At 44.1% G+C, this 27,174-nt stretch overlaps 1 protein-coding gene across 2 annotated transcripts; it reads right to left on the minus strand.

Annotated features, from left to right (window-relative positions):
• Positions 1-282: 282 nt before the first annotated feature.
• On the minus strand, positions 283-9,769 carry LOC100837030 (kinesin-like protein KIN-14M). Of its 2 annotated transcripts, none has more exons than XM_024457935.1 (21): positions 9,612-9,769; positions 9,339-9,514; positions 9,150-9,242; positions 7,673-7,898; positions 7,284-7,420; positions 7,110-7,193; positions 6,914-6,991; positions 6,684-6,815; positions 6,554-6,601; positions 5,553-6,251; positions 5,380-5,461; positions 5,205-5,300; positions 4,941-5,120; positions 4,729-4,835; positions 4,435-4,613; positions 3,962-4,126; positions 3,626-3,879; positions 3,383-3,546; positions 2,439-2,983; positions 2,027-2,127; positions 283-626 (listed from the first exon to the last, which is right to left on the minus strand). In XM_024457935.1, exons 1-21 carry the CDS (start codon positions 9,637-9,639, stop codon positions 544-546), a joined length of 3,657 nt encoding a protein of 1,218 aa, XP_024313703.1. In that variant the 5' UTR covers positions 9,640-9,769; the 3' UTR covers positions 283-543. The 2 variants fall into 2 exon arrangements, with proteins under 2 accessions (XP_024313703.1, XP_010227618.2); XM_010229316.3 differs by having other exon boundaries at positions 6,572-6,601; positions 9,612-9,768.
• Positions 9,770-27,174: the final 17,405 nt, after the last annotated feature.

The following is a 27,174-nucleotide window of genomic DNA, read 5'->3' on the forward strand; positions in this document are numbered from 1 at the left end:
GCAGTTATTTTCTTTCTTTTATACCCCACACATTTTAATTTTGAGCTCTTGAGATTGCTTTTCATATATTTATCACATAATAGGTTTTTATTTCTGTATTTTGAAGAGACATGCTATGATGCTATATTGGTGATGTAGTGAATTACATAGTTAAAACATCCTATTTGCGGAGAAGGTAATTGTATATTTTCTTACGCTCATTTTGGCATATCACTACGGTAAGCTATCTTTCATAAAGAAAGAAGCAACAACTGCAATGAAATATTTCTTTCTTCTATTTACTCACACTTAAGGATATTTTTATAGTATTTTCTGGATAAATAAGCAAAGCTACTCAACAATGATTGTCACATAAATATCATATGTACAACAACATTTACATCCTCACTAGAGAGGATAGTGAATTTTTTTTGATGTAACAGTTCACCAATCGACAAAGAAAACCAGTGAACAACATCAATAGCAACCATCAAGCTAAAAGATGTTTTCTGAATATGCTGTACAAAAAAGAAAACCAATTGGGAACAAAAATTATCAAATGAGTTAATTCCATCGCTTCGGAGTATTTGAGATTCCTGGTGAGGAAGTTGCTTGTATGATAGTGCTTCTTCGCGTGCTTGTTGACGCTGTAACAGGACAGTTTGTAAAGACTTTGCAATACTGTATATGCATACTTCGTACATAGATTTGAAAACTTTTCACTGATTCCAATTTGCCTGAACCCAGTGAAGTTCAATCTTTCAATGATGTTTCTGTGTGCATGCTATACTGTATCACGTACACATTTTAAGTTCAGTTAATTCAAATTGTACCCAAAATGTTCTGCCATGAATATTAGTTCATGGCAGGGTAAATACTGCACAAACGGTCAATGGTCCAGCACAGGCCAAGTGCCAAACTGTCAAAGGAGATGGAATACTAGAATACCAAAATATGCCACAGATGCGAGAGAAGACCTTTAATAGACAGAAATGCTGTGTACTCATGCTGGATTTCATAAGTTACACTGCAATTCGCTCCCATGGGGAGTCGAACTCAGGACCCAAGGAGTGCTACTAGAGCCATCTAATCATTACGCTAGGGGTCCGTTCACGACTTGTCCCCAAGATTGAAACTCTGTTTCTAACTATCCAGCCTGACTGAAACTCTTAAGGAATAAGGATAACATCCAGCCATATGCTAATAGAACTAAGTATTCCGCAGTTCGTGAGATACAGTAACCTGCAGTGGACACACGTCCATGACATGCTCCATTGTATTGGCATGTTGTCTCCTGAGTAGTGGTTTAATTTCTTCAAGTGCTATATCTACATTGTTTTGGGTTACCAGTGAAACAATTTGAAATATTGTATGCAAAGATGAAGGAATCCCGTGGTTTTCCAATCAATCGCCTGATTTAGCTGATTTATGCGCAAGCATTACCAGTTATAGTAGCTTCATTTTCTTTTCATAATTATGAAGTTCTACTGGAAGAATGTTTTTTACAATAACTAGCAGAATACTCATGCGCTGCTAGTTTCTACGGACTAAAATTCCGAACATTTCCTGGAAGTAGACGACAGGTTTTAAATCTTAATGCTGGCATGGCATATTTTGTTGAATCAGTCTTTTTCGCCACATCGCGTATAAAGGGAATCATGCATGTCTAAAGAGGATGTTGCACTATTATCTAGTACTATCTTATATTGTATAATCCGTATTCATTCTCATCTCAATGTGCCAGATCAACATGTGACACAAAACAAGCGATGAAGTCCGAAAGTGACGGACCACCGCCACCAATTGAGTCCTTTGTAGAAGTAAAGATAAAGAAAGGAAGCACGGTCCGGCCATAGAACTGGTTTCCTTGTATTGACACTTCTATAGAAGCATTATAAGATGTTGCAATGATATTTCTATTACTTCCTTTACTAAGATATGTAGATTATAAGCCATTGAACAGCTGATTTAACCCCTAAAACAGTAACCAAATTTGCTGTGGAGGGCACACAATTTCAAAGAAACAAGACTTGACAAGTGATCTTACCTGGAGATCTAGGGGAAGAATCCCTTGATTTGGGCCACAAACTAGATGATGGAGTCGTTTTTGGTGTTGTTGTCTTCTGGATTCTAGTGGCCACCTTATATCTGTATGACAAAGAACGAGTTCTTACAAATAAAAATTGGCCAGAAAAAAAGGCTAATGGTCAATTGAACATATGGAGATAATTCACATAATGTTTTGACATCATAGCGCCTAGTCGCCTACTCACCTACTCTGGTCACATGTATTGCTTTTACTTATCCTTATCAACAGTGCACTTTAAATGGTAGAGAATGATAATACGAAAGGAAATTCGTCCCTCTTAAAAACAAGGAAAAAGATAGTACTAACGGAAAAACTACTGTACGGTGGAACCATGAGTTCATGATGTAACAATCCAACTGGAAGTACTTACAACTGATCTTTTGGAGCATTATGTGCTTTCTCTTGTTCTTTCTGAGTGCTACATATTTTTTCCTGCTCCGGGAAGAGAGCAAACTCAACCACACTACTTACTGAACCATCGGTTTCTGTACCCATTGAAAGGCCACTATCTGATATGTCGCTTAATCTCTCCTCTGAGTCAGCATAGCCAAAGCCGGCAAGCTCAGGATCAGCTAAATGTTGACCCATCTCACCTTCTGAGTGCTTCGAAACTACCATTATTCCCCTCTGCTGCTGCATATCATCAACAGACTGCATAGAACCAGCTTCAGAATGCATGTCACTGATCTCAGAGAAGTTATCAGCATCGGAGTCTGCCCTGATGCTCATTGCCTTTCCACTAGATGCCGTTCTTCGATGTCGGATTTTGCTTCCTAGAGATGATATGCCTGGGGAGGAGGACGAATGTTTCAGTAAGGAATCAGCATGTTTCGGTGTCCTTATCCTTGGAGAGTGAGTCTGTAGCTGATTGATTTCCTCATCCTTCTTTGCGATCTTATCTTTCAGCAGTGAGAGCTGCAGGGTGGAGAAGAATATCAGAGTAATCCAATTATGTAGTATATCTAGTGGTAAACTGGTAATAATTGTATTGTAATTCCTTTTGAAAGATGGAAAACAACTGTAGTAATGTAGTTGTATCTCATGCTGAGGTACTTTACATCGCTTACAGCATCTATTGTGTTTTGCAGATGTATAATATGTGTAGTAGAATAAACCTGATCAAGAAAAGTCGGTTGTACATTTGTGTTGCCATCGTATTAACAATAAAGTACTCCCTCTGATCCTAAATTCTTGACTCAAATTTGTCCAAATATGGATGTATCTATTCTTAAAAAGCGTCTAGATACATGTAATATTTCGACAACAATTTAGGATCGGAGGGAGTAGTTGGCAAAAGGAAGACGGAATTTTCACCTGTTCCTTAAATTCTCTGATATCTTTGCCCTCTTTATTGGCTTTTGCAGCACCTAGCTCCACTCCAGACACTCTTTCAGCAAACCTCAAAGTACTTAAAGTCTCTGAAAAGGATGAGACTTCTGGATTGATCTGCACAAACATCAGGGTCTTTGCATGGCCACCTTCAGATAAAAACGTTTAGGTCAAAAGAGTATAGACATTTAAAACAACATTATATAGTGAATCAGCAAAGGTAACCACCCAAAGAACTTTGCAGGACTTGTGTAAGTTTGCTGTTCCGGTATGGTATATGAGCAGTCTTTTGTGATAAGGAAAATATGACGTCTCCAAGGGCAGACAAAGATTTGTTGATGTGTTGTGCTTCTTTGAGTCTATCGCCTGTAACAGCAGAACGGTCCACCCTTTCACTTCCAGCAAGATCAACAAGATGTAGAGCTCCATGCAAAGTAGCTCCACTTTTCAAATCTACACCTTGAATGTGTACAGTGACAACACTGAAAAATTACTCCGAATGAGCCCCTGTCTAATAGAATCAGAAGAAAATAAGTACTGGAATTATGGAATAGGATAATTAACCTGTGAGATCTGCTGCTTCTTTCGTTCAGTGCCGTCGCACCCACAGCTCTGTTCTCAAGTCCTGTTCTCATTAACTCAATAACATCAGCAGTCGAGTTGACAGGACGCATTGTTGCGTCAGGAACAGCAAGCCCATGGAGTTTGCTGGCATTCAAAATCCCTATTGTGTGCAAGTTAAGGGGAAAGAAATAGTATGTTCTTTACATTACTTAAATTTGCAACCTTGCAGAGGTTAGAGGGGATGTGTTGTTATAATTTCGGCAGGTAACTAGTATTTCATTAAAATGTCAAATCAAGTTCTAAGTTTCTATATCTCCTCATTTCAAATGAGTGAATGTATAGATATCATACGAGATCAATATGCATAAAAAATATAGTTGAATTCCATAAACTAATTGCAGAACATATACAGCATCATTTAATTTTATTGAATAAATGATTCCAGCAACGTAAGCCTGTGGACAAAAGGATATTTCTTCTCTGAACCATTGCTGCCTAAGAGATCATGGATTTGCTCGTTGTATATCTCAATCATTTGAACATTAACTTCATACATTATTGTATCTCTTCGATTGTGTGATATAATGAACAGGTCATTCAGAGCTCTGAAATTGACACCCAATTCCTTCTCAGTTGCGTATTCGGGTCCAGTCTGAGATATTTGTTGAAAAAAAGGCACAATAAGCACATCATAACTGTCAATAAATAGTGATTGTTATTATCAAACAACCAAGTTAGAGGAAGAAAGAATATTGCGATCTCCATACCATTGTGTAGGTTTTTCCTGATCCAGTTTGACCATATGCAAAAATGCACACATTATACCCATCAAGAACTGATCTAATTAGTGGTTGAATGTCCTTGAATACCTCATCTAGAAAAAACTATAAATAAATAAATCCACATACACCATATATTACCACTGCAAAAATATGATCCCTGAAGATGCAATAACAACAAGTCGCATTTTCATTTGTACCTTGAGAAGCAATGGGACCAAGAACTTTGTTAAATTTGAACAACTTGCTCCCTTCCTTTCCAACTTTTGCAGGGTTTGCTAAACTCAGTTCACCATTATCACCGATAAATTCAATTGTACTAGACTTTCGAGCCTCTCTAGGAAGAAAAGGTCTTATCCGGCAATAGACCCTTATATTTCCTGATCAACAAAATAAATGCTCTGAGAAGCTGATACAATAAAGATCAACATGTAAAATAAAATTGATGTTGCTTGCATAGGCACCTTTTAATTCCTGAACCTCGTTGAACAATTTTCTGTTTTCTTCAAGAGTAGCATGATACTTCTCTGCGGTATTTGTCAATACCTTAAGCCTTTTTCCTACAGTATTGCAATTAAATGTAAGTAATAAAGCGCCTACACAATAAGTAAAAAAATTAATCATCACATTTGTTCATACCAAGGCAACTAAGTTCTTCAGACCATCTTTTCTGGCAGTTCTGGGTTTCATTCCTAATGGAAATAGAAGACAACCTCAAATCCTGATACGGGAAAAGTTTTCACTTACATTAATGATTTACCAATTCTTAAAAAACCTCAGAGGAAAGATGATGTGGTTCAATGAATCGATACCTGAATAATATGTATTTGTAGACTTACAAATCGCTGCAGCATGGTTTCCTTCTGCTCCCAAGTTTGGATTCTTGATTCCAACAATTCCTCAAGATATCTTCCTCTCTTTGTAGAATCTTCTAGCATTAGTTCTACTTCCTTTATCCTCTGCTCGAACTCCATATTTTCCTGCAAAGCCATAGTCTTCAATTCTTGAATATGTCTCTCATGTGATACCCTTGCTATGGCAAGCTCCTGCCTGAGTTGTGATATTACATTGCCACTGATCTCCTTATCCTTCAGAAGCGTAAGTACATCTTCCTTCTTAGATTCTAACAGGCTGTGACTCTCTTCATATGATGATTTCATAGCTTCTAATTCCAGGTTTAATTTCGAAATTGTATATTTGGTGTTCTCTTTCTCCTTTGTCAACCTAATGAGTTCATCCTTGTACATAATTGGCTTAGCTATATGTTCATCTGCCTTTCTGTTTTCATCCTTTCCATTCTTCATGATTACCATATGTTCCTTCTCCTTTATCAACCTAACCATTTCTTCCTTCTCTTTCATTAATCTAATTATGTCTTCCTTGTCAGTCAACAATCTAGCCATTTCTTCCTTATCCTTTGTCAGTCTAGTTACATCTTCCGTGTCCTTTATCACCTTTGTCAGATCATCCTCAACTAATCGTCTTTTCTCTTCAAATTTGTCTTTCTCCATCTGAAGAAGAAAACGAATTACTTTTGGAAAATGCAACAAACAAACTATAGCGATTATTTTCTTATATGGTTAGCAGTAAGAAGTTATTTATCCCTGGTATGCAGAAATTTGAATTCTTGCTTTTTTTTGTCTTAATGTAAGACAGGCAAAGCTTTTGTGTCAGAATTACTGAAGAAAGTGTTCCTCTTGTGAGGACTGAAATAGCAAATGTAGACCTTATGCCAAATTAACGATTTGAGAAGAATACTAGCTAAATGTGAGTAAATATATGCAAAAGGTGGTAATATGAAGAAGTAACCAACGTTAGGTGAGAAATCAACCTTCATCTGGCCTGCAGGGTCTGCACCAATCTGGAAAACGATTAAGAAAACAATATAAGGAAGAATATCAGCCATTTAAATTGATATTGAAATCGCCGTCACCAAAACTTACATGTGCTTTTCCATTTGTTGCACTTGAGCTTACTTGTATTTGATTTTGCCCGCTTGTCCCACTTGCTAGTGCCTCAAGCACCCTTATCCTTGATCTATACTTCTCTTCACGTGCTTTCATAAGGTTATTTTGCTGCAAGCAAGTTACAATTTACAACAAGAACGATCTGAGAATTTGATTAAAGAAAGAAACAATCTGAGAAATAACAAGTCTGAACAAATACTTCTTACATTTCTTATATGTTCTGCCTGCGTAGAAATACGCCGTTCAATCTCTAGTACGATCTTTCGCAACAAGCAAGCAAGATTCTGTGTAAAGGACGAGTATCCTCATATTCAAGGGGGTCAAAAGAATTCAAAACCAAAATTATCAGAGTATAGATGTATGAAAGGAATAAACTAACTGTGTTTCTTTTGAGAAGCCTACATAAGGAATTTCGCCATTGTTCCTCTCAATAGTCTCATCAAGGATGCCATTCACAACACTCAAAAGTGACTGAGTAGGGGCATTCTGCAATATTAATTTTGTGATGAAGAGAACTAAAATCAAATTTAATGCTAAAAGAATTCTAACGAGTATATTCTACTACCCAGTACTTACGTTCAAGCTGGTGGATTTCATCATATCTGAAATTCTAGAACTAGGCAGATCAGAATAGCCTCCTAGTCTCAGTTGGAAGACTTCATGAAAATTGCTTCCAGCATGCCGTGAAATAGAAGATATAGGAGATGATGGTTCTACAGTAAGAGAAGCGGATGTTAACTGAACACCGAAGCTGTTTCATAGCTTAACAGCTATACTCATAAAGATCAATAACTATGGTTTGAGTGTTAAAATTATAGACTTATCCATTAAAATTATGAATTCTTTTCTTCAGATATTGTCAGTCTTCAGGAATAAAGGAACATCTCTGTGCGGTACTCGAGTTATTCATAATTCGTATAGCTAATCCCCTGCCCAAAGCTTTGACCATGTAAATAAGATCTCACCTGACATAGCTGGACTTTTGTAGACCTTCTGTAGCAACATTTCCATTTGTTGACTCTCATCTCTTGCTTCAGAATTTTGTGTGGCCTGACCATTCTCCCTTCTGGGAAATTCCATGTTGTTCACACTGCCATTTTCTGAAAGGCTACTAATCCAGCCTTCGTCGGCACGGGACACAAATTGATCCCTTAGTTCAAGAATACAGGCAACCACAGCTGACATTGATCCCTAATTTATAATCAACAACGTTGACAAAAAAAACCCGAATGAGACCAGGCAGATAAAGCTTTCTATCATAGGAAGAACTGTAACTGCAGACATTTTCCTTGGAAGCATTGCAAAACTAACAACTAGTATTGTGAGAACATTTGCATAGCACTGCAATAAAATACATTACATCACACTGAACACTGTGCACTAATATTTTATTAACTTTACAAATAAACAACTGAAAACTCAGGCAGCTTATGTTTAGTTTGGTGATCATCTAAAAAACCCATCATACGTTTGCCATTTGTACATAAGACGAGCCAATGCAATTTTAGTACATTTTCTGCCCAGAAATTACTGTTGTAGTTATAGACAACAACTTGCAATTGTTTCATACCAATAATATTTTTCCATTGTTTTAGAACAAATTGAACTTAAGGCTCGGCAGGTATGACAACGTGGCATATGCACCACACTAGCCAAGTCAGATCTTTATACTTCTATAAAAGAGCCAATTGGTGGTGGTGGTCCGTCACCTCCCTGCCTTTTTCTATTTAAAAAAAAATTCTCATCTCTTTCTAATATAGACAATTAAATCATTAAGATAGTGATGATGTTTTGCCACCAAAATTAAGATAAAATAACTACGGAGCGCCATTGATGTATAATACTCCCTCTGTCCCGGTATTGGGGACCCCCAACGCATCCCTAGGTTGAAGATTTGACTAATGTAACATGATTCTTAGATCGCAAAAATTATACCATTAGAAAATAGATCATTTGACGAAGTTTCTAATCATATAACTTTTGTGATACAAAACTCATGTTAGATTAGTTAGATCTTCAACCTAAGAATGTGTGGGGGCCCATATACCGGAACGGAAGGAGTAGTATTTTTAATCTAGTTTATTTTGAACAGTCTAATTTGTTTTATGTGTATCAACGCACGGTCACACGGGCATTTTGCTAGTATCTTGTGAGTTTGATAACTGAACTTCGTAAGCCACATTCAGGATCCACTAGCAGATGAATTCGGAAATGACAGGCATTAATTACGTCACTTGGCCACACAACAAACCGTGCAATGACAAACAGCAACAGCCTATAGCGAAAACGAACTCCAAACTTCTTCAACGCGAAGCTCTACCTCACAGCAATCACATCGGAGTCCCTATCTACGGGTAGGGTCAACGGGCAATTCAAGACATCAACACTGATCAAAATCAATCCAATTGCAGATGCAACGTAGAAGGATTGAAGGACACGTACCTTCTCGAGGTCCGAGGCGGTGAAGCTGGGAAGACCCATCCGCTCGGCGGTCGTGAGGAACCGCCCGACATCGCACTCCGCCGCCGCTCCGCCCTACAGAAGCAGCAGCAGCAGCGATCACGACCAGGCAAAAATCGCAACGGTAGAGAAGCGCGCGCGGCCAGGGGACATGTACGAGGGACGGCCTACCTCGTCGCCCGAGGAAGCGGGGCGGGTGAGCCTGCGGAGTGCGGCGCAGAGCAGCGCGCCGTCCGAGAGGGCGGCCCTGAGCTCCTCGTCCGAGGCGCGCGGCGGCGGGAGCGGCAGCGACGACCGACGGAGCAGCGCCCGCAGCCACGCGACCGCCTCCGATCGCCGCTGCTCATCTGCGAGGAAAGAAAGGAAAAAAAAATGGTTGAGCGAGTAAATTAATGACCATCGTCTGCGGGGCCGACCATCATTTGAAGCTCCAGAGTGTTTTACGGGATTCGGCGGCGGTGGCGGCGGACATGGAAACCGAGTATAACGCCGATGGGCGGCGCCCAATGAGATTGGGGGTTGGAGCCGAGAGACGACGGCAGTTTGACCAGACGAGGGAAGGAGGGAGCGCGCAACGGGAGAAGAGGACTGGGGGTGGGGAGTGGGGCAACGTGCGGGGGCGATCGATTGAAGACGCTGCGTACGCTCGTCCCATGTTTTCTTCCTAATGTACCCGCGGTTCTATTATTATTAACTTGGTGTCACGTTAGTTCCAAAATTATAAAATTGCATGCACATTTAGATTTTAATTTTATTTTAAATGGATCACGAGAGGTCCTAAGCTGGTTCGGGTGTGTTTCAGCAAAAACCCCTCACGGAAGGGCATCTCTCTTATTTCACCCCTCATTTTCTGCTAAATTATATTACCATTGGTTATGGTTCGTGGGCCTCATTATTGAAGTGTACTGGGTCAATAAACCACGTAGGTGGGTCAAACACACCAGAACTAGCTTAGGATCTCGCGTGAGTCACTTGAAATAAAATTAGGATCTAAGCGTGCAATTTCATAATTTTAGAATTAATAGCAGTAGGACCGCGGATGCATTTATCTCACTACTAAAATGAAATGACATGGTAAAGATGGTAACGAGCACGCATCGTATCCAGTGGGGTTTTACTCTATTTAGAGTAAGGGCATGATACATATAATTCCCTGTAGATATGTAAATAGGTAAATTGCGCGCGTTTATAAAAATATACAACTCATACCAACTACTCGTATAATGAACTGATAGTCACGTCCTAAACTCTCTTTAGAGCAAGAATAATAGTAGTAGTCAACGGTTGGGTATAAGCCATTTATAACCAGTCTAATACTTAGCATGTACAATACTGAGCTATAAAGATATACTCCCTCCAATCCTAAATTGTTGTCAAAATATTACATGTATCTAGATGCATTTTAAGAATAGATACATCCATATTTGGGCAAATTTGAGTCAAGAATTTAGAATCAGAGGGAGTAGTAGTTTACTAAAACATGGTCCATATCTCAGTCTCACATATAACCTAGGAGCTTGTGCTACAGTTGGCTATTAGTTTGCAGCCTACTTGCTCTCCTCTCCTCTCCAATTAAGCACAAATATTATATTTAAATTGTTAACAGCTTATAGCCCATTATTATTCTTGCTCTTGCCTCGTGAAAAGTTGGACATTGTCGTTCAGCCCCTTGCTCCCTTTGGATTCCTATTTCCTTAATATCCCTCGCGTAAGTCGTGACTCAGAACCTCCCTCGAACTTGCGAGCTCCTGATCCTCCATGAATGCTGTCGGCGGTCACTCCCAACACCATACGAGGCCATCAACCTTGCCGCCGGCCGCCTCCATGTCTCACGCATCGCGCTTTCGCCCTCTCTTGGCACACGCATCGCGCTTTCGTCCTCTCTAGGCACCGACAGTGGCTTCCAGGCCTTGTGCCCTCAGCCGCTTACAAGCCACACTCGCACTAGTGCCGCCAACCGCCTCCATGCCTTGCCCGCTCCAACCATTGTCGTGCTTGACCCTGCATAGACACACACCATGGACGATAGCCATTGCTCACACGAGGATGAGAGTAGTATCGTACGCGTTTACCCTATCGGGTGGCGGGTATGGAAAAAAATTATGCCTGATTACGGGTATGGGTACGGTGATGGACATGTAAGTTCAAAAGGAGCGGTAAGGGTATGGGATGGCTCTACCTGCATCCTAACCTGCCATTTGGCAAGTGTCATCTTGACGCTAGACCTTGGTTAGGTGGCCAGGGAAAAATCGGCCACATCTAGCTATCGAATCTAACACTACAACACAAATGTCTTGTAGAGACATTTTCTTTGAGACGGTACACTCTTTGTCTCTACCAATTTGCTGTAGAGACGATTATGAGACAGAGTTTCATGTAGAGGCAGGCATATGAGGCGTTGTAGAAAATGTCATAAATATAAAGACACTAGTTGAGACATTACGGTGTAAAGACATTTTTCGAGGCATTTAATAGATTGTCGCAAAATTCATATAGAGTCATTGTTTTGAGATACTTGATGAAATGACCTTATGGTATGGTTAGATACACTATTTGAGACACATCTTATGTTGTGTAAAGACATTCTTAGACTACTCATAATAATTTCACTACGAGTATAAGCAAGAATTGGTATTAGGTTGAGATGGTTAAGTGAGTGTGTAGTTTTCCTTAAGGTCTTGAGTTCGAGGATTGGTTTCAACATGATTTTTTCAATGTATATTTTTTAGTTGCTGAGTATATAGACACAATGTAATGTCTTTCAAAATGTCACATCGAATGTAGAGACAATATAGTGTCTCTATGAAATGTCTAAAAACTGTAAAGACACAATGAAGTGTCTTTACAAAATGTCATATTGAATGTAGAGGCAGCATAGTGTCTCTACGTTATGTCTAAAACAATAGAGACGTTTTATCAGTGTCTCATCACACATAGCGATACTGTCCGTAGTGGCAGTTTTGTGGCACTGTACCAAGTGTGTTTAGAGTTATGTAGAGATAATTATAGTGTCTCTACGAGCCAAAAATATTGTCTCTATGGGCTATTTCTCTTGTAGTGTAATCACGGTAAAATAATCCTATAGGTAATAAATACTTTTACATCACAACATTTAAAAAGGGTATGAAAAAAAATTAAGTATGCAATAAATTCCCATTAGTTGCAACAAACTCTTGAAACAAAGCTCAAACATATGTAAAAACAAATCAATGCATAGAATAACTTGAAACATGGTGGAACCTGCACACCTAGGTTCAAGTCTCTGACTTGACATGGGTGATCGCATTTCCCTCAATTTATTTCAGAATTTAACCGACAATGTGCTTTTAGTGGGAATGACTCCGACTTGACATGCGTGATCGCATTTCCCTGGATGTATTCCAGGACTTAACCAGCATTGTATTTTCAGTGGGAGTGATGTACTCTCAACAACGAAACGCCTGTGGTATTTCGTCAATCTCAAGATGATGTTCCAGACCAGTATTTCGAATGTGCTCGTAAGGTAGGATGGTGAGTGTGCGTGCATGTTTGTGAGCGTCTGCGTCTATACGGTGTTATCTAAAAAATAACAACTTGGAACACCTTCGCAAATATCAAAGAAATCTCATATTCACTCCGTTCAATAAAAGATGTCTCAAGTTTGTCAAAATTTGAATGTATGTAGGCATGACTTAATGTATAAATGCATTCAAATTTAATCGAAGTTGTTCCCTCCTAATCTACCGGTGATCAAACCCTGGATTTAACGTCCTGGTGTCATATTAAAAACGGATTGCTCATTTCGTGATTGACGACAGACCCGTCGATATTGAAGTTTTCGTAGTTGTATCGGCAAATCTAATTTTCAGGTTCTTTCCGACTCTAATCTTCGGCTTCGGTAGACTCGATGTGTACGAGTGTGCTTATAAGACGGTGCGAGTATATATGCGTACACGTCTAGAGTTATACTTCCGTGATGTTTAAAAAATAAACAGGAAACTTGCAAAGAAAAAAAGATGAGAAGCGCACCGAAAGTACAGGTTTGGACGGTGGTAATTGAATTGACAGCTGAAACCGCCCCATCTGCCTGCTTCGCTATCAAATCGCACAGGTCGTCGATTAACAGGGACACGGATTAAACTGATTCCACGATGCTGAACAAATCGGCTAACAGTGTGAGGATCTTGTTCATACTTTAGTTATCAGCTTACGTGTGTCCATACTAACTCCATTTTCTACTTGTGACATGTATTGCGATTTGCGACATGTATTCTGTATGCCTGCTGTGTCCAGCAATGATGCTCGTAGATTGGGCAAAAGTTAGGTGCACGTGTGATAAAATTCAATAGTCGTGGTCTGCTCTTGACCTTGGCCAAGCTGTTCGAAGTGTAGTTTTCTTTTAAAACCTCAAAAAACACAAATTAGCTAGTCTGCATTTTATATATACAAGAAATAGAATTATAAGGACACGTCAATAGTGACTATAAGGACATGTCCAATAGCAAAACTTAGTCACGTTTTCTCTCAGCCACTCACGTCTTCTCTCCTCCACCTCACGTCTTCTCTCAGCCACTCTTTTGTCAGATAGAGTTAGGCCACGGAGTTAAACTCCATTATAGATCATCACAAACAATGCAATGGCATCACGGAGTACTGAGCCTAAGAAATCGTTTATTGGAGCGATCGATACTTCGTATGAAATGGTGTATTCTCTCTCTTCTACGTAATGACCTACGGAACAGCCTATTGCGGATGCCCTAACATGCATTTCAATTTCAGTGAAAAAAAGGTACTATGAGGCTTTCTCTTCCTTTCCGAAAGAAAAACAAGAGCATGAAGCGCATATCGATGGATAATGCGACAAAACTCCAAACAAATGGACTACCGAATGCCGCCGAAGAAGATTCCCGCCACATCATGTCCTCTGCACAAACTAGATCGGGTGTGATCCCCCTAGAGAGGAAAAAACACGGACATATATACTACTCTTAAAAGAGCGGAAGATTCTCACCATTGCCTAAGGCCTCTGTTTCAATATCCAAAAACCTATTGCACCTTTAGCAGCCCAGTTTCTCAATCCTTCCAAGACGACCACCTTGATTGACTTCCTTTGCCTGACATGCAAATTGTGACATCGTGCGGGCCGGCTAGCCATTATGACGTCTTTTCTGCATTGGACCACCGCCCATAGCCATAGCTGCCACCGACATATGTGTCCATCTGGAGGGGTATATCACCATCCATCGCAGGGCCATAGCCCATAACACAACATAGAGATGCATGGGAAACCCTCCACCATAGCCAACCGGGGTTAACAATCCCTGTGACTCCCCATCCCCTGCCTCCTCCCATGGCTTGAGATCAACACCCACTTTGAGCACGAGAACAACTCCACCCCATGGAGTTTTGCTTCACCGATACCCGAGGCCACCACCCCGCTATTCACTACTCGACAGTTTTGATGAGAGGACGGATCTAGAGAGCCACAGCTTTGGCTTCCTATGCACTAGGGAGCCGACCTCCTCCACCCCATACTGTAGGACCCACTGTCCACTGACCACAGCTAAAGTGAAATCTCCTTGTAGTTGTACTTATGTATGTTATATTTGTCTTTGCTATCCGATGACATGATGATGTCAATTTTAGTTGGAATTTTCATTTCAAACATCTACTATGTGATTGCTAGATGAAGTAGTTGATACGATAATACCCACATTTTTTTATAAATAAAACCTTATTGTACGAACAGAAGGTTTTAAATCGTGGTTCGCGGCGAGGTCTAGCTACAACTATGGCAGCTACATAATCTATTTACAATTAGGCCTGGCGGTTTGGGTTTTGACCGATTATGCGTTTTGGTTTTTAGTAGTATGGTTAATGAGAAATGTCAACCGAAATATGATCGATTTTTCAGCCAACCTACAATTTGGTTAACAATTATTTCGCTTCGATGTTTGCTTTTAAACCGATATGACCAAACCGAACTGACTGGGAACACAAACAACGGTTTCCAAATCAAAAATTTCAGTAGAGTTTTCAACACATAATTCACACACAATAGAGCTTTAATTTTTTTTACAAAAGTTGCTACTAATCACATTGCGGGGATCGCTAACCATGTGGTTAGCCCGACTCAAACAACATTTATGCCAGGACGACACATCTTAGAAGGTGTGGTTGTTCTTCATGAGACCATCCATGAGCTTCATCGGAAGAAAATGGATGGGGTGCTTTTTAAAATTGACTTTGAGAAGGCCTATGATAAAGTCAAGTGGCCATTCCTACAACAAGCACTCCGCATGAAGGGATTCGACCCATTGTGGTGCAACTGGATTTCGCAATTTGTCCAGGGAGGGAGCGTGGGAGTCAAAGTTAATGATGATTTGGGTCATTCCTTTCAAACTCGCAAAGGATTGAGACAGGGCGATCCTCTGTCCCCGATCTTGTTTAATATTATTGCGGATATGTTGGCCATCCTAATTTCTCGTGCCAAGGAAGATGGTCAAGTTGGAGCTCTAGTTCCTCATCTCGTTGAGGGAGGTGTCTCTATTCTTCAGTATGCGGATGACACGATTATTTTCATGGAACACGATTTAGCGAAAGCCGTTAATATGAAATTAATCCTTTCTATCTTTGAACAACTTTCTGGTCTTAAAATCAATTTCCATAAAAGCGAGATTTTTTGTTTCGGTAATGCCAAAGATGAGGTGCTTAGCTACAAGCGCATCTTTGGATGTGAATCTGGATCTCTCCTGTTTCGATATCTGGGAATTCCAATTCATTATCGCTCGCTTCTTAATAAGGAATGGAAATCTGTAGAGGATCGCATTGAGAAAAAATTGGGTTGTTGGAAAGGGAAGTTGCTGTCCTACGGTGACCGCCTAACCCTCATTAATTCGGTGTTGACTTCTATGCCCATGTTTATGTTATCCTTTCTTGAGATTCCCGTTGGAGTTTGTAAAAGATTGGATTTTTACAGATCTCGTTTCTTTTGGCAATCAGATGAGCATAAGCGCAAGTACAAATTGACCAAATGAAATATTATTTATCGCCCCAAAGATCAGGAGGGCTTGGGCATTGAGCTTCTGAAGTTTAAAAATAGATGCCTCCTTAGCAAATGGCTGTTTAAGCTACTTAACGAGGAAGGTATGTGGCAAGAGATGCTACGAAATAAATACCTCCAGAATAGCACTCTTTCCCAAACGCTGGCCAAACCGACTGACTCGCAGTTTTGGAAGGGTCTCATGCATGTTAAAGATGATTTTTTTAATCGCGGGTGTTTTATCCTTGGAGATGGGACTGGAATTCATTTCTGGAAGACACCTGGCTTGGCACTACGCCGCTCGCCTACCAATATCCATCCCTATACCGCATTGTTCAGCATAAAAACATTTCTATTGCCGCGGTTTTTCAGATGATTCCTTTGAATATTCGCTTCAGACGAAATCTCATTGGGGATAAATGGATAAGATGGTTGCACTTGGTCCAGCGGCTTATGACGGTTAATTTGTCGACTGAGCCCGACAAATTTGTTTGGAGTCTTACTCCCTCGGGCGTCTTTTCTGTAAAGTCTATGTACGCGGATTTTATGGATGGGCAAACGGTTTTTCATCGAAAATACATTTGGAAGTTAAAGATTCCCTCCAAAGTCAAAATTTTTATGTGGTTCCTAGATCGGTAGGTTATTTTAACTAAAGACAATCTTGCGAAGCAGAATTGGCAAGGGAGTTTAAAATGTTGCTTCTGTGATGCTGATGGGAGCATTCAACATCTTTTTCTCTCCTGCCCTCTTGCTCGTATTATTTGGCGCATCATTTTTATTACTTTTAATCTTCCACCCCCGACATCAATTACTAATTTGTTTGGTAACTGGCTTAATGGGGTAGAGAAAAAACTTAAAGCTCATATGCGGATGGGAGTTTCGGTTTTCTGTTGGGCTATCTGGAATTACAGGAATGATGTGGTTTTTAATCGATCCATAGTTTACAACTTTTTGCAGGTTATCTTCAAAGCTACGCACTGGATCCGTCTTTGGGCTTTCCTACTCCCTGTGCACCCGGCTGGAGACGGTATTTCGGGTTATCTTCAACCGGACTGGCTGGCGGTGTACTATAGATTCGTCATGATTGATGTTTTTAGCTGGCTTATTTTTGTATCCAGGATCGTTTGTCGGTGACTTGTAACACCTACTCTTTATAACTTTGGAATAAAAATGGTTGTGTGCATCGATTGATGCAGATGCCAGGATTTCGACCCCTTCTCGAAAAAAATAGACAGGCTGACGGATATAAAGACACATAGCACAGAGGCCGAGAGAAAGTCAGATTGGTGCAGGCGAGGGCAGCAGGAATTAGAAGTTATAGAAACGTGCATACTTAGAAGTTATAGAAACGTGCATACTGCATGCAAATTTGCGACCGTACGTGCCTATTGCATAGTGCACGGGAGATACTAGTGCTGTAGATAAACCATGCAGAAATAACCTGCTAAGACCAAAAATAATAAGATGATGTAAGCAGTCTATAAAAATTTAAATATTGTATCTTCACTTAGTTGGAGTAAAGAGAAAAGTAGAGAAAAAATGTTGATTACTATCTAATATGAAGTAGCCAGCTGCAGCACGTGCTTCTAGACACTCTATGAGACTACAATACGGGCCTGCTCATAATAAAGTATTACATTCTTGCAACCAATTTATTATACATGCTACCTGTATGTTAGTTAAAGATGACGTGACAAAAGTTTACAGCCAAGCAAGCCACTTACGATCCAAACCAGAAAACATGACGGAAATAACTCATCAAACTCGATCTAGCACATGAACAGCAGGCTTACAAAAGGAGGGCACAAACTCCAGTACGTATAAACTAGTAGTACTAACAGCAGGTACGGAGGATAATCGGTGGCTTGCAATTCGAAATTCAATTTATGTGTACTTTTCGTAACTCGTACGAAGCAACCAATATCTGGACGTAATATAATATTTTTAAAGTAGCATGCTGAAATCATGGCGGATCCAGGTTAATGGGGCTGATGCCCCCGCTCAATTATTATGTTATACTAATGTAAATGTCAGATTTTCATCATTTATTTATGTACCCTCTAATTTAAGTTATAGCTAATTAAGAATGTTTAAATTGCCCCCTCATAATTCTTCCTCTGGCTCCGCCCCTGGCTGAAATGTACTTATATGTGTTTGATAAGTTAATATATATTCAACGAAATCACGCGGGACATCTTGAAATTTCTCTAAACAAAAATCTTTGTCATCATTGGTAGGATTAGGATCCACGCTGTCGATTAAATTGGTCAGCACGTCACGGAGACAGATATTTTTATTCTCTCCCCATCTTGATTGAATTGGTTATGGCCGTGATTGATGAGCCATTCCTCTCTGCCGGTGCCGGGAAGCTACCACCACTTGGATTGTATAACAAGACGAGATGATCGCTAAGCGCTAATCAATGAGGATTAGAAGGTGGCTAGAGGCATGATCATTATTGTTTTCAGGGGGGAAGACAGGATTGATTTAATTTTTTAGGACAAAAAGACAGGATTAATGGAACTAGTGGCGAACTGGCGACTAGACGCCGTCACATGGCCAACGTTTACGGCAAGGATGACATGTACACCCAGGCCCAGCTCGGAATTTCTTTTGCCGCCTGTTTGCTTGACGTTGCCTTTTCCAGTTGCTTCAGAAAAAAAAAATACGTATGTTAATTACTTTCTTCATTTTTCTATACATATAAAATGTTTTAGCTTTGTTCTAAGTCTAGCTTCTTTAAGTATAGTTTCTTAAAGTTTGATCAAGTTCATAGAAAAAACCAACATCTAAAATTTTAAATTAGTTTTATTAAACCTTTCATGATACGTGTCTTCGTATTATATTCATTTGATACTGTAGATATTAGTATATTTTTATATAAACTTAATCAAATTTTAATAATTTTTTCTTATAACAAAACTACGACATTTTATATTTGAGTGTTGGCATATGACTGATGATAGTGAGAAGAAAAAACATACATGAAAATGAAAAGGAATACCTTGTTGTCAGGCTTATATCAAAGTTTTATCAATGCCAAATTCTGTCACAAAATATTTTATAAGGAACAAGTAATATTTAGACATGTTGTAATATAATAAAATCCTTACATGGGCCGGGCCGCAATCCTACGTGGTAACAACCAAGTCAACAAATCCCAAAGACCGGTTAAATCGCCAACGAGGCGTAGCCATGCCAACTAAGCGCCGGTCAAAGAAGTCAAAGGGTCAAGCCTCCCATACCATGGTCAAAGGAGTTAGAGTAAGGGCCAAGAAAGCTCTAGGAGTGAATTTACCACTTTATCCTCACTTTCCCTCTCCCTCAAGAGTAGCCATGATCTTTTGTCATGGACCCCTATGTTATAAAACCCCCCCCCATGGGGGCATGTATCATTCACTCTCCATTGGAATAAGATCAAAGGGGAGAGGGCTAGAGCAACCTAAGGAGCTTGCTCTCGAGTGCTTGGGTCGAGCCTAGTCTCGACTCGACCTCGGGGACGCGACTTGGCAAGCCTAGTTTCGAGGTTCCGGGCCGTCTAGTACGACCCCGACTCGAAGTAGAGGGATCGGGTTAGAGTCTCAAGGGTATCCCAATCTCGCTACTTGGGAAGACAAGTTCGGTCCAAGTCTGAGGCGGTCCCTAGAGATCTCTCGCCATAGGTAATTTGGGAAGACGAGTTCCGCCCAAACACTTGGCTAACGACCCCTTCGAAGCCTCTCCTAACATAGAACTAAGTCGTACCCGCAGGGTCGACCGAACCTATTCAAAAAATATCGACGTGTCAACTTGTCCCAAGTGTACGGCGACCTTCGCTATAAGGCCGGCGTACCTCCTACATATTATTCTCGCATTTGTGCCATCGAGCATTGGCACCCCGTACTTCTGTTCTTTTCTAGAACAACAGTGGCGCCGACCGTGGGGAACCCTCGCCGCAATTGAAGATTTAATGGCACCGACGAAGCCTACTTCGTCGGGTGTCCAACTTGCCGCGAAATCTACACGGTTACAAACGAAGAAAGCAAGCGCCTCAGGAGCTGCCGAGGAAGGAGAAATTCTCACCAATCCGGACGCCGCCGCAAGCATGGGCGCCACGACGGAGGTCGTGGCCGCACCCCCGCTCCCGGCCGTTCCCGAAGGAGCCGAAGCACTCGGAACCGTCATAGGCGGTCCTTCGGTCCTCACCGACGTGGTGGCAAGGATCAACGAGCTACCCGCGGTTACCGCCCCCGCAAGGGACGCGGAACTCGGTATGCCTCATTCAATGGGCTTTGCGCTGCCTCCCCTGCAACCGGTAGTAACCTTGCCCTCGGAGCCTACGAGGGGAAATAATGTGGCGTCAGGAGGATCCGCGCCGGAAAACCAAGAAGTCCCGGCTTACGACCACTCCAACCCGGGACTACCTCCATTGGTGCTCGCTGCGATCGCCCATGGAGATCCTTGGTACCACCCATATTGGAGACTTCCGCCGCACGGTGCTCTCCAAGTTGCACACGCTCCAAACCAGCCTCGCTTTGCGAGTGCCCCGCAAGTGCCCCTTGCTCCGCGGAGAACGAGATTCCAGCGTGCACGGAAACGAGCAAGTGGCGGAGTCTGGAGCCCTTGCCGGGGGTGAAAGAAATCCTCGCCGACGCTCTGACCCTCCAAGAAGACGCCGAGATCCCTCTCCGAGCGATCCTTCTAGCGATGAGAGTGACCTCGACGAAGGAGGATCTCGTCGCCGGAAAAACCAGAAGGGCCGACCATCTTGTAACCCGCTCACGCGGGAGATCCAAGACGTGGCTTTCCCGCCAAGGTTCAAGCCGCCGACGATACGGCCATACAACGGAGAGTCCAACCCTCTTCAATTCCTGGACGTCTACTCCACCGCCATACGAGCAGCGGGTGGAGGCCCCACCGAGATGTGCAACCTTTTCCCGCTCGCGCTCACCGGGATGGCGCAAATTTGGTTTTATAACCTGCGGAAAAATTCCGTGCATTCGTGGGAGCGCCTCCAGGAGGTCTTCATCGCCAACTTCCAACGAAATTTCAAGGAACCCCTACAAGCTCACGAGCTTTACGCCGTGAAACAAAGGCCAAGAGAGTCTCTCCGAAGCTTCTTCCATCGTTTTGCGAAGGTCCGAAGCCAAATCGCCAACCCACCGTCGACGATCGTGATGGACGCTTGCATGCAAGGCCTTCTCCAAAGAGAAGTGAATCGCGCTCTAAGTCAAAACCCGCCAAAGACGACCGAAGAGATCTACCGGATCTTGCAAGAATATGCTTGGGGCGAAAATGGAGACATCGCCAAGAAGTACACGCCACGCGCCACGCCCGAACGGACTCCTTCATCAGATCAGCCCCAGGCATCCGCACCATCTTCCAAGAGGAAGAGGTTGCGAGGGAAGAGGGCGCCCGGCGATCAAGCTCAAAAGATCTTTGCCGTCGAAGGGCAAAACTCGTCCCAAAAGTCTTGGCAGCCCAAGAAGCCTCCTCGCCCCGCCGAGGGAGGCGCCGGGAGATGCCTCATCCACAACTCGGCAAGCCACATCACCAAAGAGTGCAATACCCTCATCGCAGCTCGTGAAGAGTTCCAAGCACGAATGCAGGCCCGACGCAAGGACGAGAAGGCGCCCGAGGCCCCGCGCCCCGCCCATGTCATCCTTGCCGACCCTGCGTCCAAGAAAGAGAACCTCCCGTTTCAAGAACCCGCTCACCATATCGGGGTGATACTCGGGGGCTCCGCCACAGGCCGGGGGTCAAAGAGACAACGCAAGGAGTATGCGCGCGAAGTCAACGTCGTTGGAACCTTCACTCGAAGACCACCACCCAAGTGGGCAAGTGTACCCATTTCCTTCACCGAGGAAGACGCTAAGCGGATACGCTTCCCACACGACGATGTCCTCTTCGTGACGGCCATCGTCTCAAATTGCGAGCTCAAGAAAATACTTGTGGATGGCGGAAGCTCCGCCGACATCTTATACCTGAACATGCTAAAAAAGCTGATGGAGCCACAGGGAGGATACAAGAACGGTTCCTTGCAACCGTCGCTTTACCCCCTAACCGGCTTCGTCCCAGGCAAGTCCATCCAGTTGCTCGGCCAAATTGACCTCCTCACGACCTTCAGAGATGCCACTAATCATCGGACCGAGCTCGTGCGCTTCGACGTGGTGGACATGGAGGCCTCCTTCAACGCCATCCTTGGCAGGATGACCCTGAACCACCTCTGCACTGCCGTTCACCACAACTTCCTATGCATGAAGATCCCGGGCCCAAAAGGCGTTATCACGGTCCGTGGCGAGCAATCCTCCGATAGAAAGACGCTATATCGCCACGAGACTTAGTGCGCCGAGAAGGGAGAAGCGTCCAAAAGCGTCCACATGCTCTCAGGCACAAGGTAGTCCAAGACCGATCACCCGGAATGCTACATCCCTAAGCCCCTTCCCGAGGGAGAGCTTAAAGAGATACGCGTCTCTGACAACGATGCCACGCGCATCGTGATGATCGGAGCCGACCTCTCGATCGAACTCGAGAAGAAGCTCATCGACCTACTCCGGGAGAACTTCTACCTATTTGCTTGGTCTCCCTCCGACATGGGAGGAGTCTCACGTGACATCATGGATCATCGACTCGCCGTAAGGCTCGATAAGGCGGCCGTGAAGCAGAAACTCCGGAAACTCTCCACGGAGCGAAGCGAGGTCATCAAGCAAGAAATTGCGAAGCTCTCCGAGGCCGGACTCATCCGAGAAGTTTGGCACCCCGAGTGGTTGGCCAATCCGGTCTTGGTGAAGAAAGAAAACGGCAAGTGGCGGATGTGTGTCGACTTCACCGACCTGAACAAGGCATGCCCCAAGGACGACTACCCTCTGCCGCGGATCGACCAGCTAGTTGACTCCGTAGCGGGATGTGAGAGGTTAAGCTTCTTGGATGCCTATTCAGGGTATCACCAAGTCCACATGGCCAAGGAAGATGAGGAAAATACCAGCTTCATCACTCCCATTGGCACCTTTTTCTATCGCAGAATGCCTTTTGGTTTGAGGAACGTCGGTGCGACCTTCCAACGCCTCGTCAGCCTTATCCTCAAAGGGCAATTGGGGAGAAACGCCAAAGTCTATGTTGATGACGCCGTCATCAAGAGTCAAGCAGCGAGTACCCATCCTGAAGACCTGCAAGAAACCTTCAACAACCTCTGCAAATACGGCGTGAAGCTCAATCCCGAGAAGTGCGCATTCGGAGTTCGAGGAGGAAAACTTTTGGGTTTCCTCGTCTCCCAACGGGGGATCGAGGCCAACCCGGAAGAAAATCCGGGCCATCCTAGAGATGGAGCCTCCTCGCTCCATCAAAGATGTGCAGAGCCTAGCAGAGAGGATGGCGGCATTAGGACGATTCGTCGCCCGATCCACCGAGAAGGGCCTTCCTTTTTTCAAAGTCCTAAAGGGCCTCAACAACTTTGAGTGGACTAACGAAGCTCAAAGGGCCTTCGAGGAAGTCAAAACCTATTTGTCGACTCCTCCACTCCTCACGAGCCCGAAGCAGGGAGAACCTTTGCTCCTGTACCTCGCCGCGACTCCGGTCGCCATGAGTGCAGCCCTCGTGAAGGAAGAAGATGGGTCACAACGCCCGGTGTATTACGTGAACGAAGCTTTGGGAGGAGCGAAAGGTCGATACACCCAGATCGAAAAGATCGCGTACGCCCTCCTCATGGCCTCTCGAAAGCTCCGTCATTACTTCATGGGCCACACCATCATGGTGCCGACGACGTTTCCCCTCAGAGAAGTCTTCGGCAACAAGGAAGCCACCGGGAGAATCGCCAAATGGGCAACGGAACTAGCTCCCTTCTCGTTGGAGCTTACCGCGAGAACGGCTATAAAATCCCAGGTCCTTGCCGACTTCGTGGCCGAGTGGCATGCGTCGCAAGCCCCGCCTGAAGAGACGTCGCCCAGGGCCGCCCCCCCCCTCCGAACCACATTGGATAATGAGGTTTGACAGCTCCAAGCGCCTCAACGGTGTTGGGGCTGGAGTCGTACTCATCAGCCCCGAAGGGAAGATCCTGGAGTACGCCGCCCACCTCGACTTCAATGCAACCAACAACATGGCGGAGTACGAAGCACTCCTTCTCGGACTCCGGTTGGCTAAGGCCATGGGTGTTCGACGCCTTCTCATCGAGGTGACTCCCAGCTGGTGATAAACCAAATGGACAAGTCATATCAATGCCTTGATGAAAGGATGGAGAAGTATATTGAAGAAGTTCGCAAGGTGGAACGGTACTTCCTGGGCATGGAGGCACGACGCATCCCACAAAGAGAAAATCACCTCACCGACAGATTGGTCCGAACGGCCGGTTCCAAGGAACCTCTGCCACCCGGCGCATTCTTCGAGGTGATCTGTGCCCCATCCATAGGAGAAGAAGTCGATGACTCTGACGAAACTTCAAATACCAGCATGGTCATCGACAATCCACCCTCTTGGATGACACCAATTATCCTCGCCTTGAAAGGAGAGGTGGATGAGGAGGCGGGAGGCCCAAGCGCCAAAACTTTGCTTGCAAAAGCAAAGATGTACGTCCTCCTCGACGGCATGCTTTACAAGAAGGGTGCGGCCGCTCTACTCAGAATGCATAACCCCCGACAAGGGGGCTGAGCTCATCAAGGAGATCCACTCTGGAGTATGCGGCCATCATCTTACGCCAAGAGGCACCGCAGCGAAGGCTTTACGATAGGGATTCTATTGGCCCACCATGGTGCAAAACGCAATCGCAATATTGCATAGATGCGAAGCTTGCCAAAAAATGGCTAAGTCAATCCAAGCGCCGGTGACGACCCTGAAGAATATCCCAATAACTTGGACATTTGCACGCTGGGGAATGGACCTTCTCGGGCCTTTCCCCGCATGCATCGGGGGCTGCAAATACCTCGTGGTGACGATTGATTACTTCTCCAAATGGATAGAAGCTGCGCCACTCGGCAAGATCACGTCACAGGCCATCTAGAATTTTTTCTGGGAAAACATCATATGTCGATATGGTGTCCCATGAGAGCTAACCGTGGACAACGGCAAGCAGTTCGACTGTGTGGAATTCATTAAATTCCGTGAATGCCTCGAGATCAAGCTGCACTTCGCATCCGTGGCCTACCCCAAGAGCAACAGCGCATGCGAGAGAGCCAATGGACTAATCCTCCAAGGGCTCCGCCGAAGGGTAGAACACACGGCCAGCAAGGCAAGAGGAGCCTGGGGGCACGAACTCGCCAGCGTGGTTTGGGGCATACGCACCTCCGTAAGCCGTTCCACAGGCCGAACACCATTCTCTTTGGTGTATGGCGCCGAAGCAGTTCTTCCCGCCGAGGTAGAGTTCCGCTCACCTCGGGTCGAAAGACTCCAAGAAGCTACTCCACTCGCCTTCATCGAAAATGAAGAGCATCACAAGACGGCCGTCGATCTCGTGGAAGAAGCTCGTGACAAAGCCCTCATGAGGCATGTCATCTATGAGCAGAGCGCCGCACGCTTCTACAGCGAGAACGAGCTTTCTCCCAAGGAGACCTCGTGCTAAAAAGGAACATCGACCCAAAACTCCAGCGCAAACTCGACCCTAAATGGGAAGGACCATACCGCATCGCCGCGGTATTGGGCAATGGTGCATACCACTTCGAGAACATGGAGGGGAAAAACCTCGTCCATGTTTGGAACGGCGACAAACTCCGGCATTTCTACGCCTAAGGAGGAACCTCAAGGACGACCCTCGCCACTCCCGAAAGAAGACTATCAGCGTCCAACCGCCCACTTCCCTACGAAACTTCGGGGGATCGTAAGCGCCAACGAGGCCACGTCTATATAAGGCTTGTAAGTGTCCATCGGGCCATACCTTAAGACAAGCAAGCGAGGGATCAATAAAAACGAGTCCTTGATAAAGAGTGACACGAGACACTCATACGGCCCACCGTCGTAAAGGGAACCCCGTTGAGAAGCAATGTCACGAAGGGACAATCCCCAAAATCGAGTTGCTGCCCTAGTGCCGCTCACCAAGGGACGCCGAAGGGCCTACGTTGGCTCAGGCATCACCTAAAAATATCTTCGGACATAGGTCGCCACCAGCGACCCGTTCCTTGGTGGATCCTAGCGTGCCTCGAGGCCATCCGCCAAGTAGAACCAAGTCCCCCGAGGGCCAGAAGCTTCTTAAAACACATTTAAGGAGAACCGTAAATAAGCGAGTTATGCATGAGCTTACTTACCTCGGAGAACCATGCTACCCGCGCGCGAGACGTCGCGCACGGGCCTGCATGATAGTAACCGCGTTAAGGCTCCATAATAATCGCGGGAAAGCATAGCTTCTTGAAGTCCGAAGAGGAGAAATTCCGCATGAATTTCCTTGAACGGCAGGTCGAAATGTCCGGATCACTATCGGCATATCGATAGCGACCCCCACCAGGGTACTAGGATCCATGGCTCGTAACCATGGCCTAAGGCACCGAAGCCAAGTCATATCCCAACGGCGACAACAATTGATTACGCGAAAGTGTGATCATAGCGAACGATCGCGAGCTGTATAAACTAAGGAAATATAGTACTTCGCCGAGAAGGAAATAGAGTATTCCAAAGAACACATGTTGAGCCAAGTTAACATTTTCGATAATGTTGGCTACATGGTGAAAACATAAGAAAATACATGCCGAGCTAAGTTGACATTTCCGACAATGTTGACTGCATAGCAAAGCATAAAGCATATCAAAAAAGCTGCCTTACAACCTGTATGTCTAAGCCTGGAACATGCAAGTCATGAGGCTATGTCATAAGTGGATATGCAACATCGCATAAGTAAGCAGCTGGGTACCTTGTCGCCTCAAAAGGCAACAAGACTCAAGCCCCACCGTCGCTCTCCTGAAGAGCAGGCTCAAGGCAGCGCATGAAGCGTCGAGCTAGAGCTCAAAGAGGAGTTTCCTGGTCCGCCAGAAACTTCTTCGCCCCGTGAGTCATCTCACCCTCAAGACCGCTCGTCCCGGCACCGCCGTCCAG

This window comes from Brachypodium distachyon, chromosome 1, assembly GCF_000005505.3.
Source record: "Brachypodium distachyon strain Bd21 chromosome 1, Brachypodium_distachyon_v3.0, whole genome shotgun sequence".
Taxonomy (NCBI): domain Eukaryota; kingdom Viridiplantae; phylum Streptophyta; class Magnoliopsida; order Poales; family Poaceae; genus Brachypodium; species Brachypodium distachyon.

Excerpts from the sequence above, each read along its gene's own strand:
- LOC100837030 (XM_024457935.1), bottom strand. The coding sequence starts at position 9,639 with ATGTCCGCCGCCACCGCCGCCGAATCCC. Across the intron at positions 6,602-6,683 it reads CAACAAATGGAAAAGCACAT|ATTGGTGCAGACCCTGCAGG; the intron begins GTAAGTTTTGGT and ends ATCGTTTTCCAG. Across the intron at positions 2,128-2,438 it reads AATGCTCCAAAAGATCAGTT|ATATAAGGTGGCCACTAGAA; the intron begins GTAAGTACTTCC and ends TTTGTCATACAG.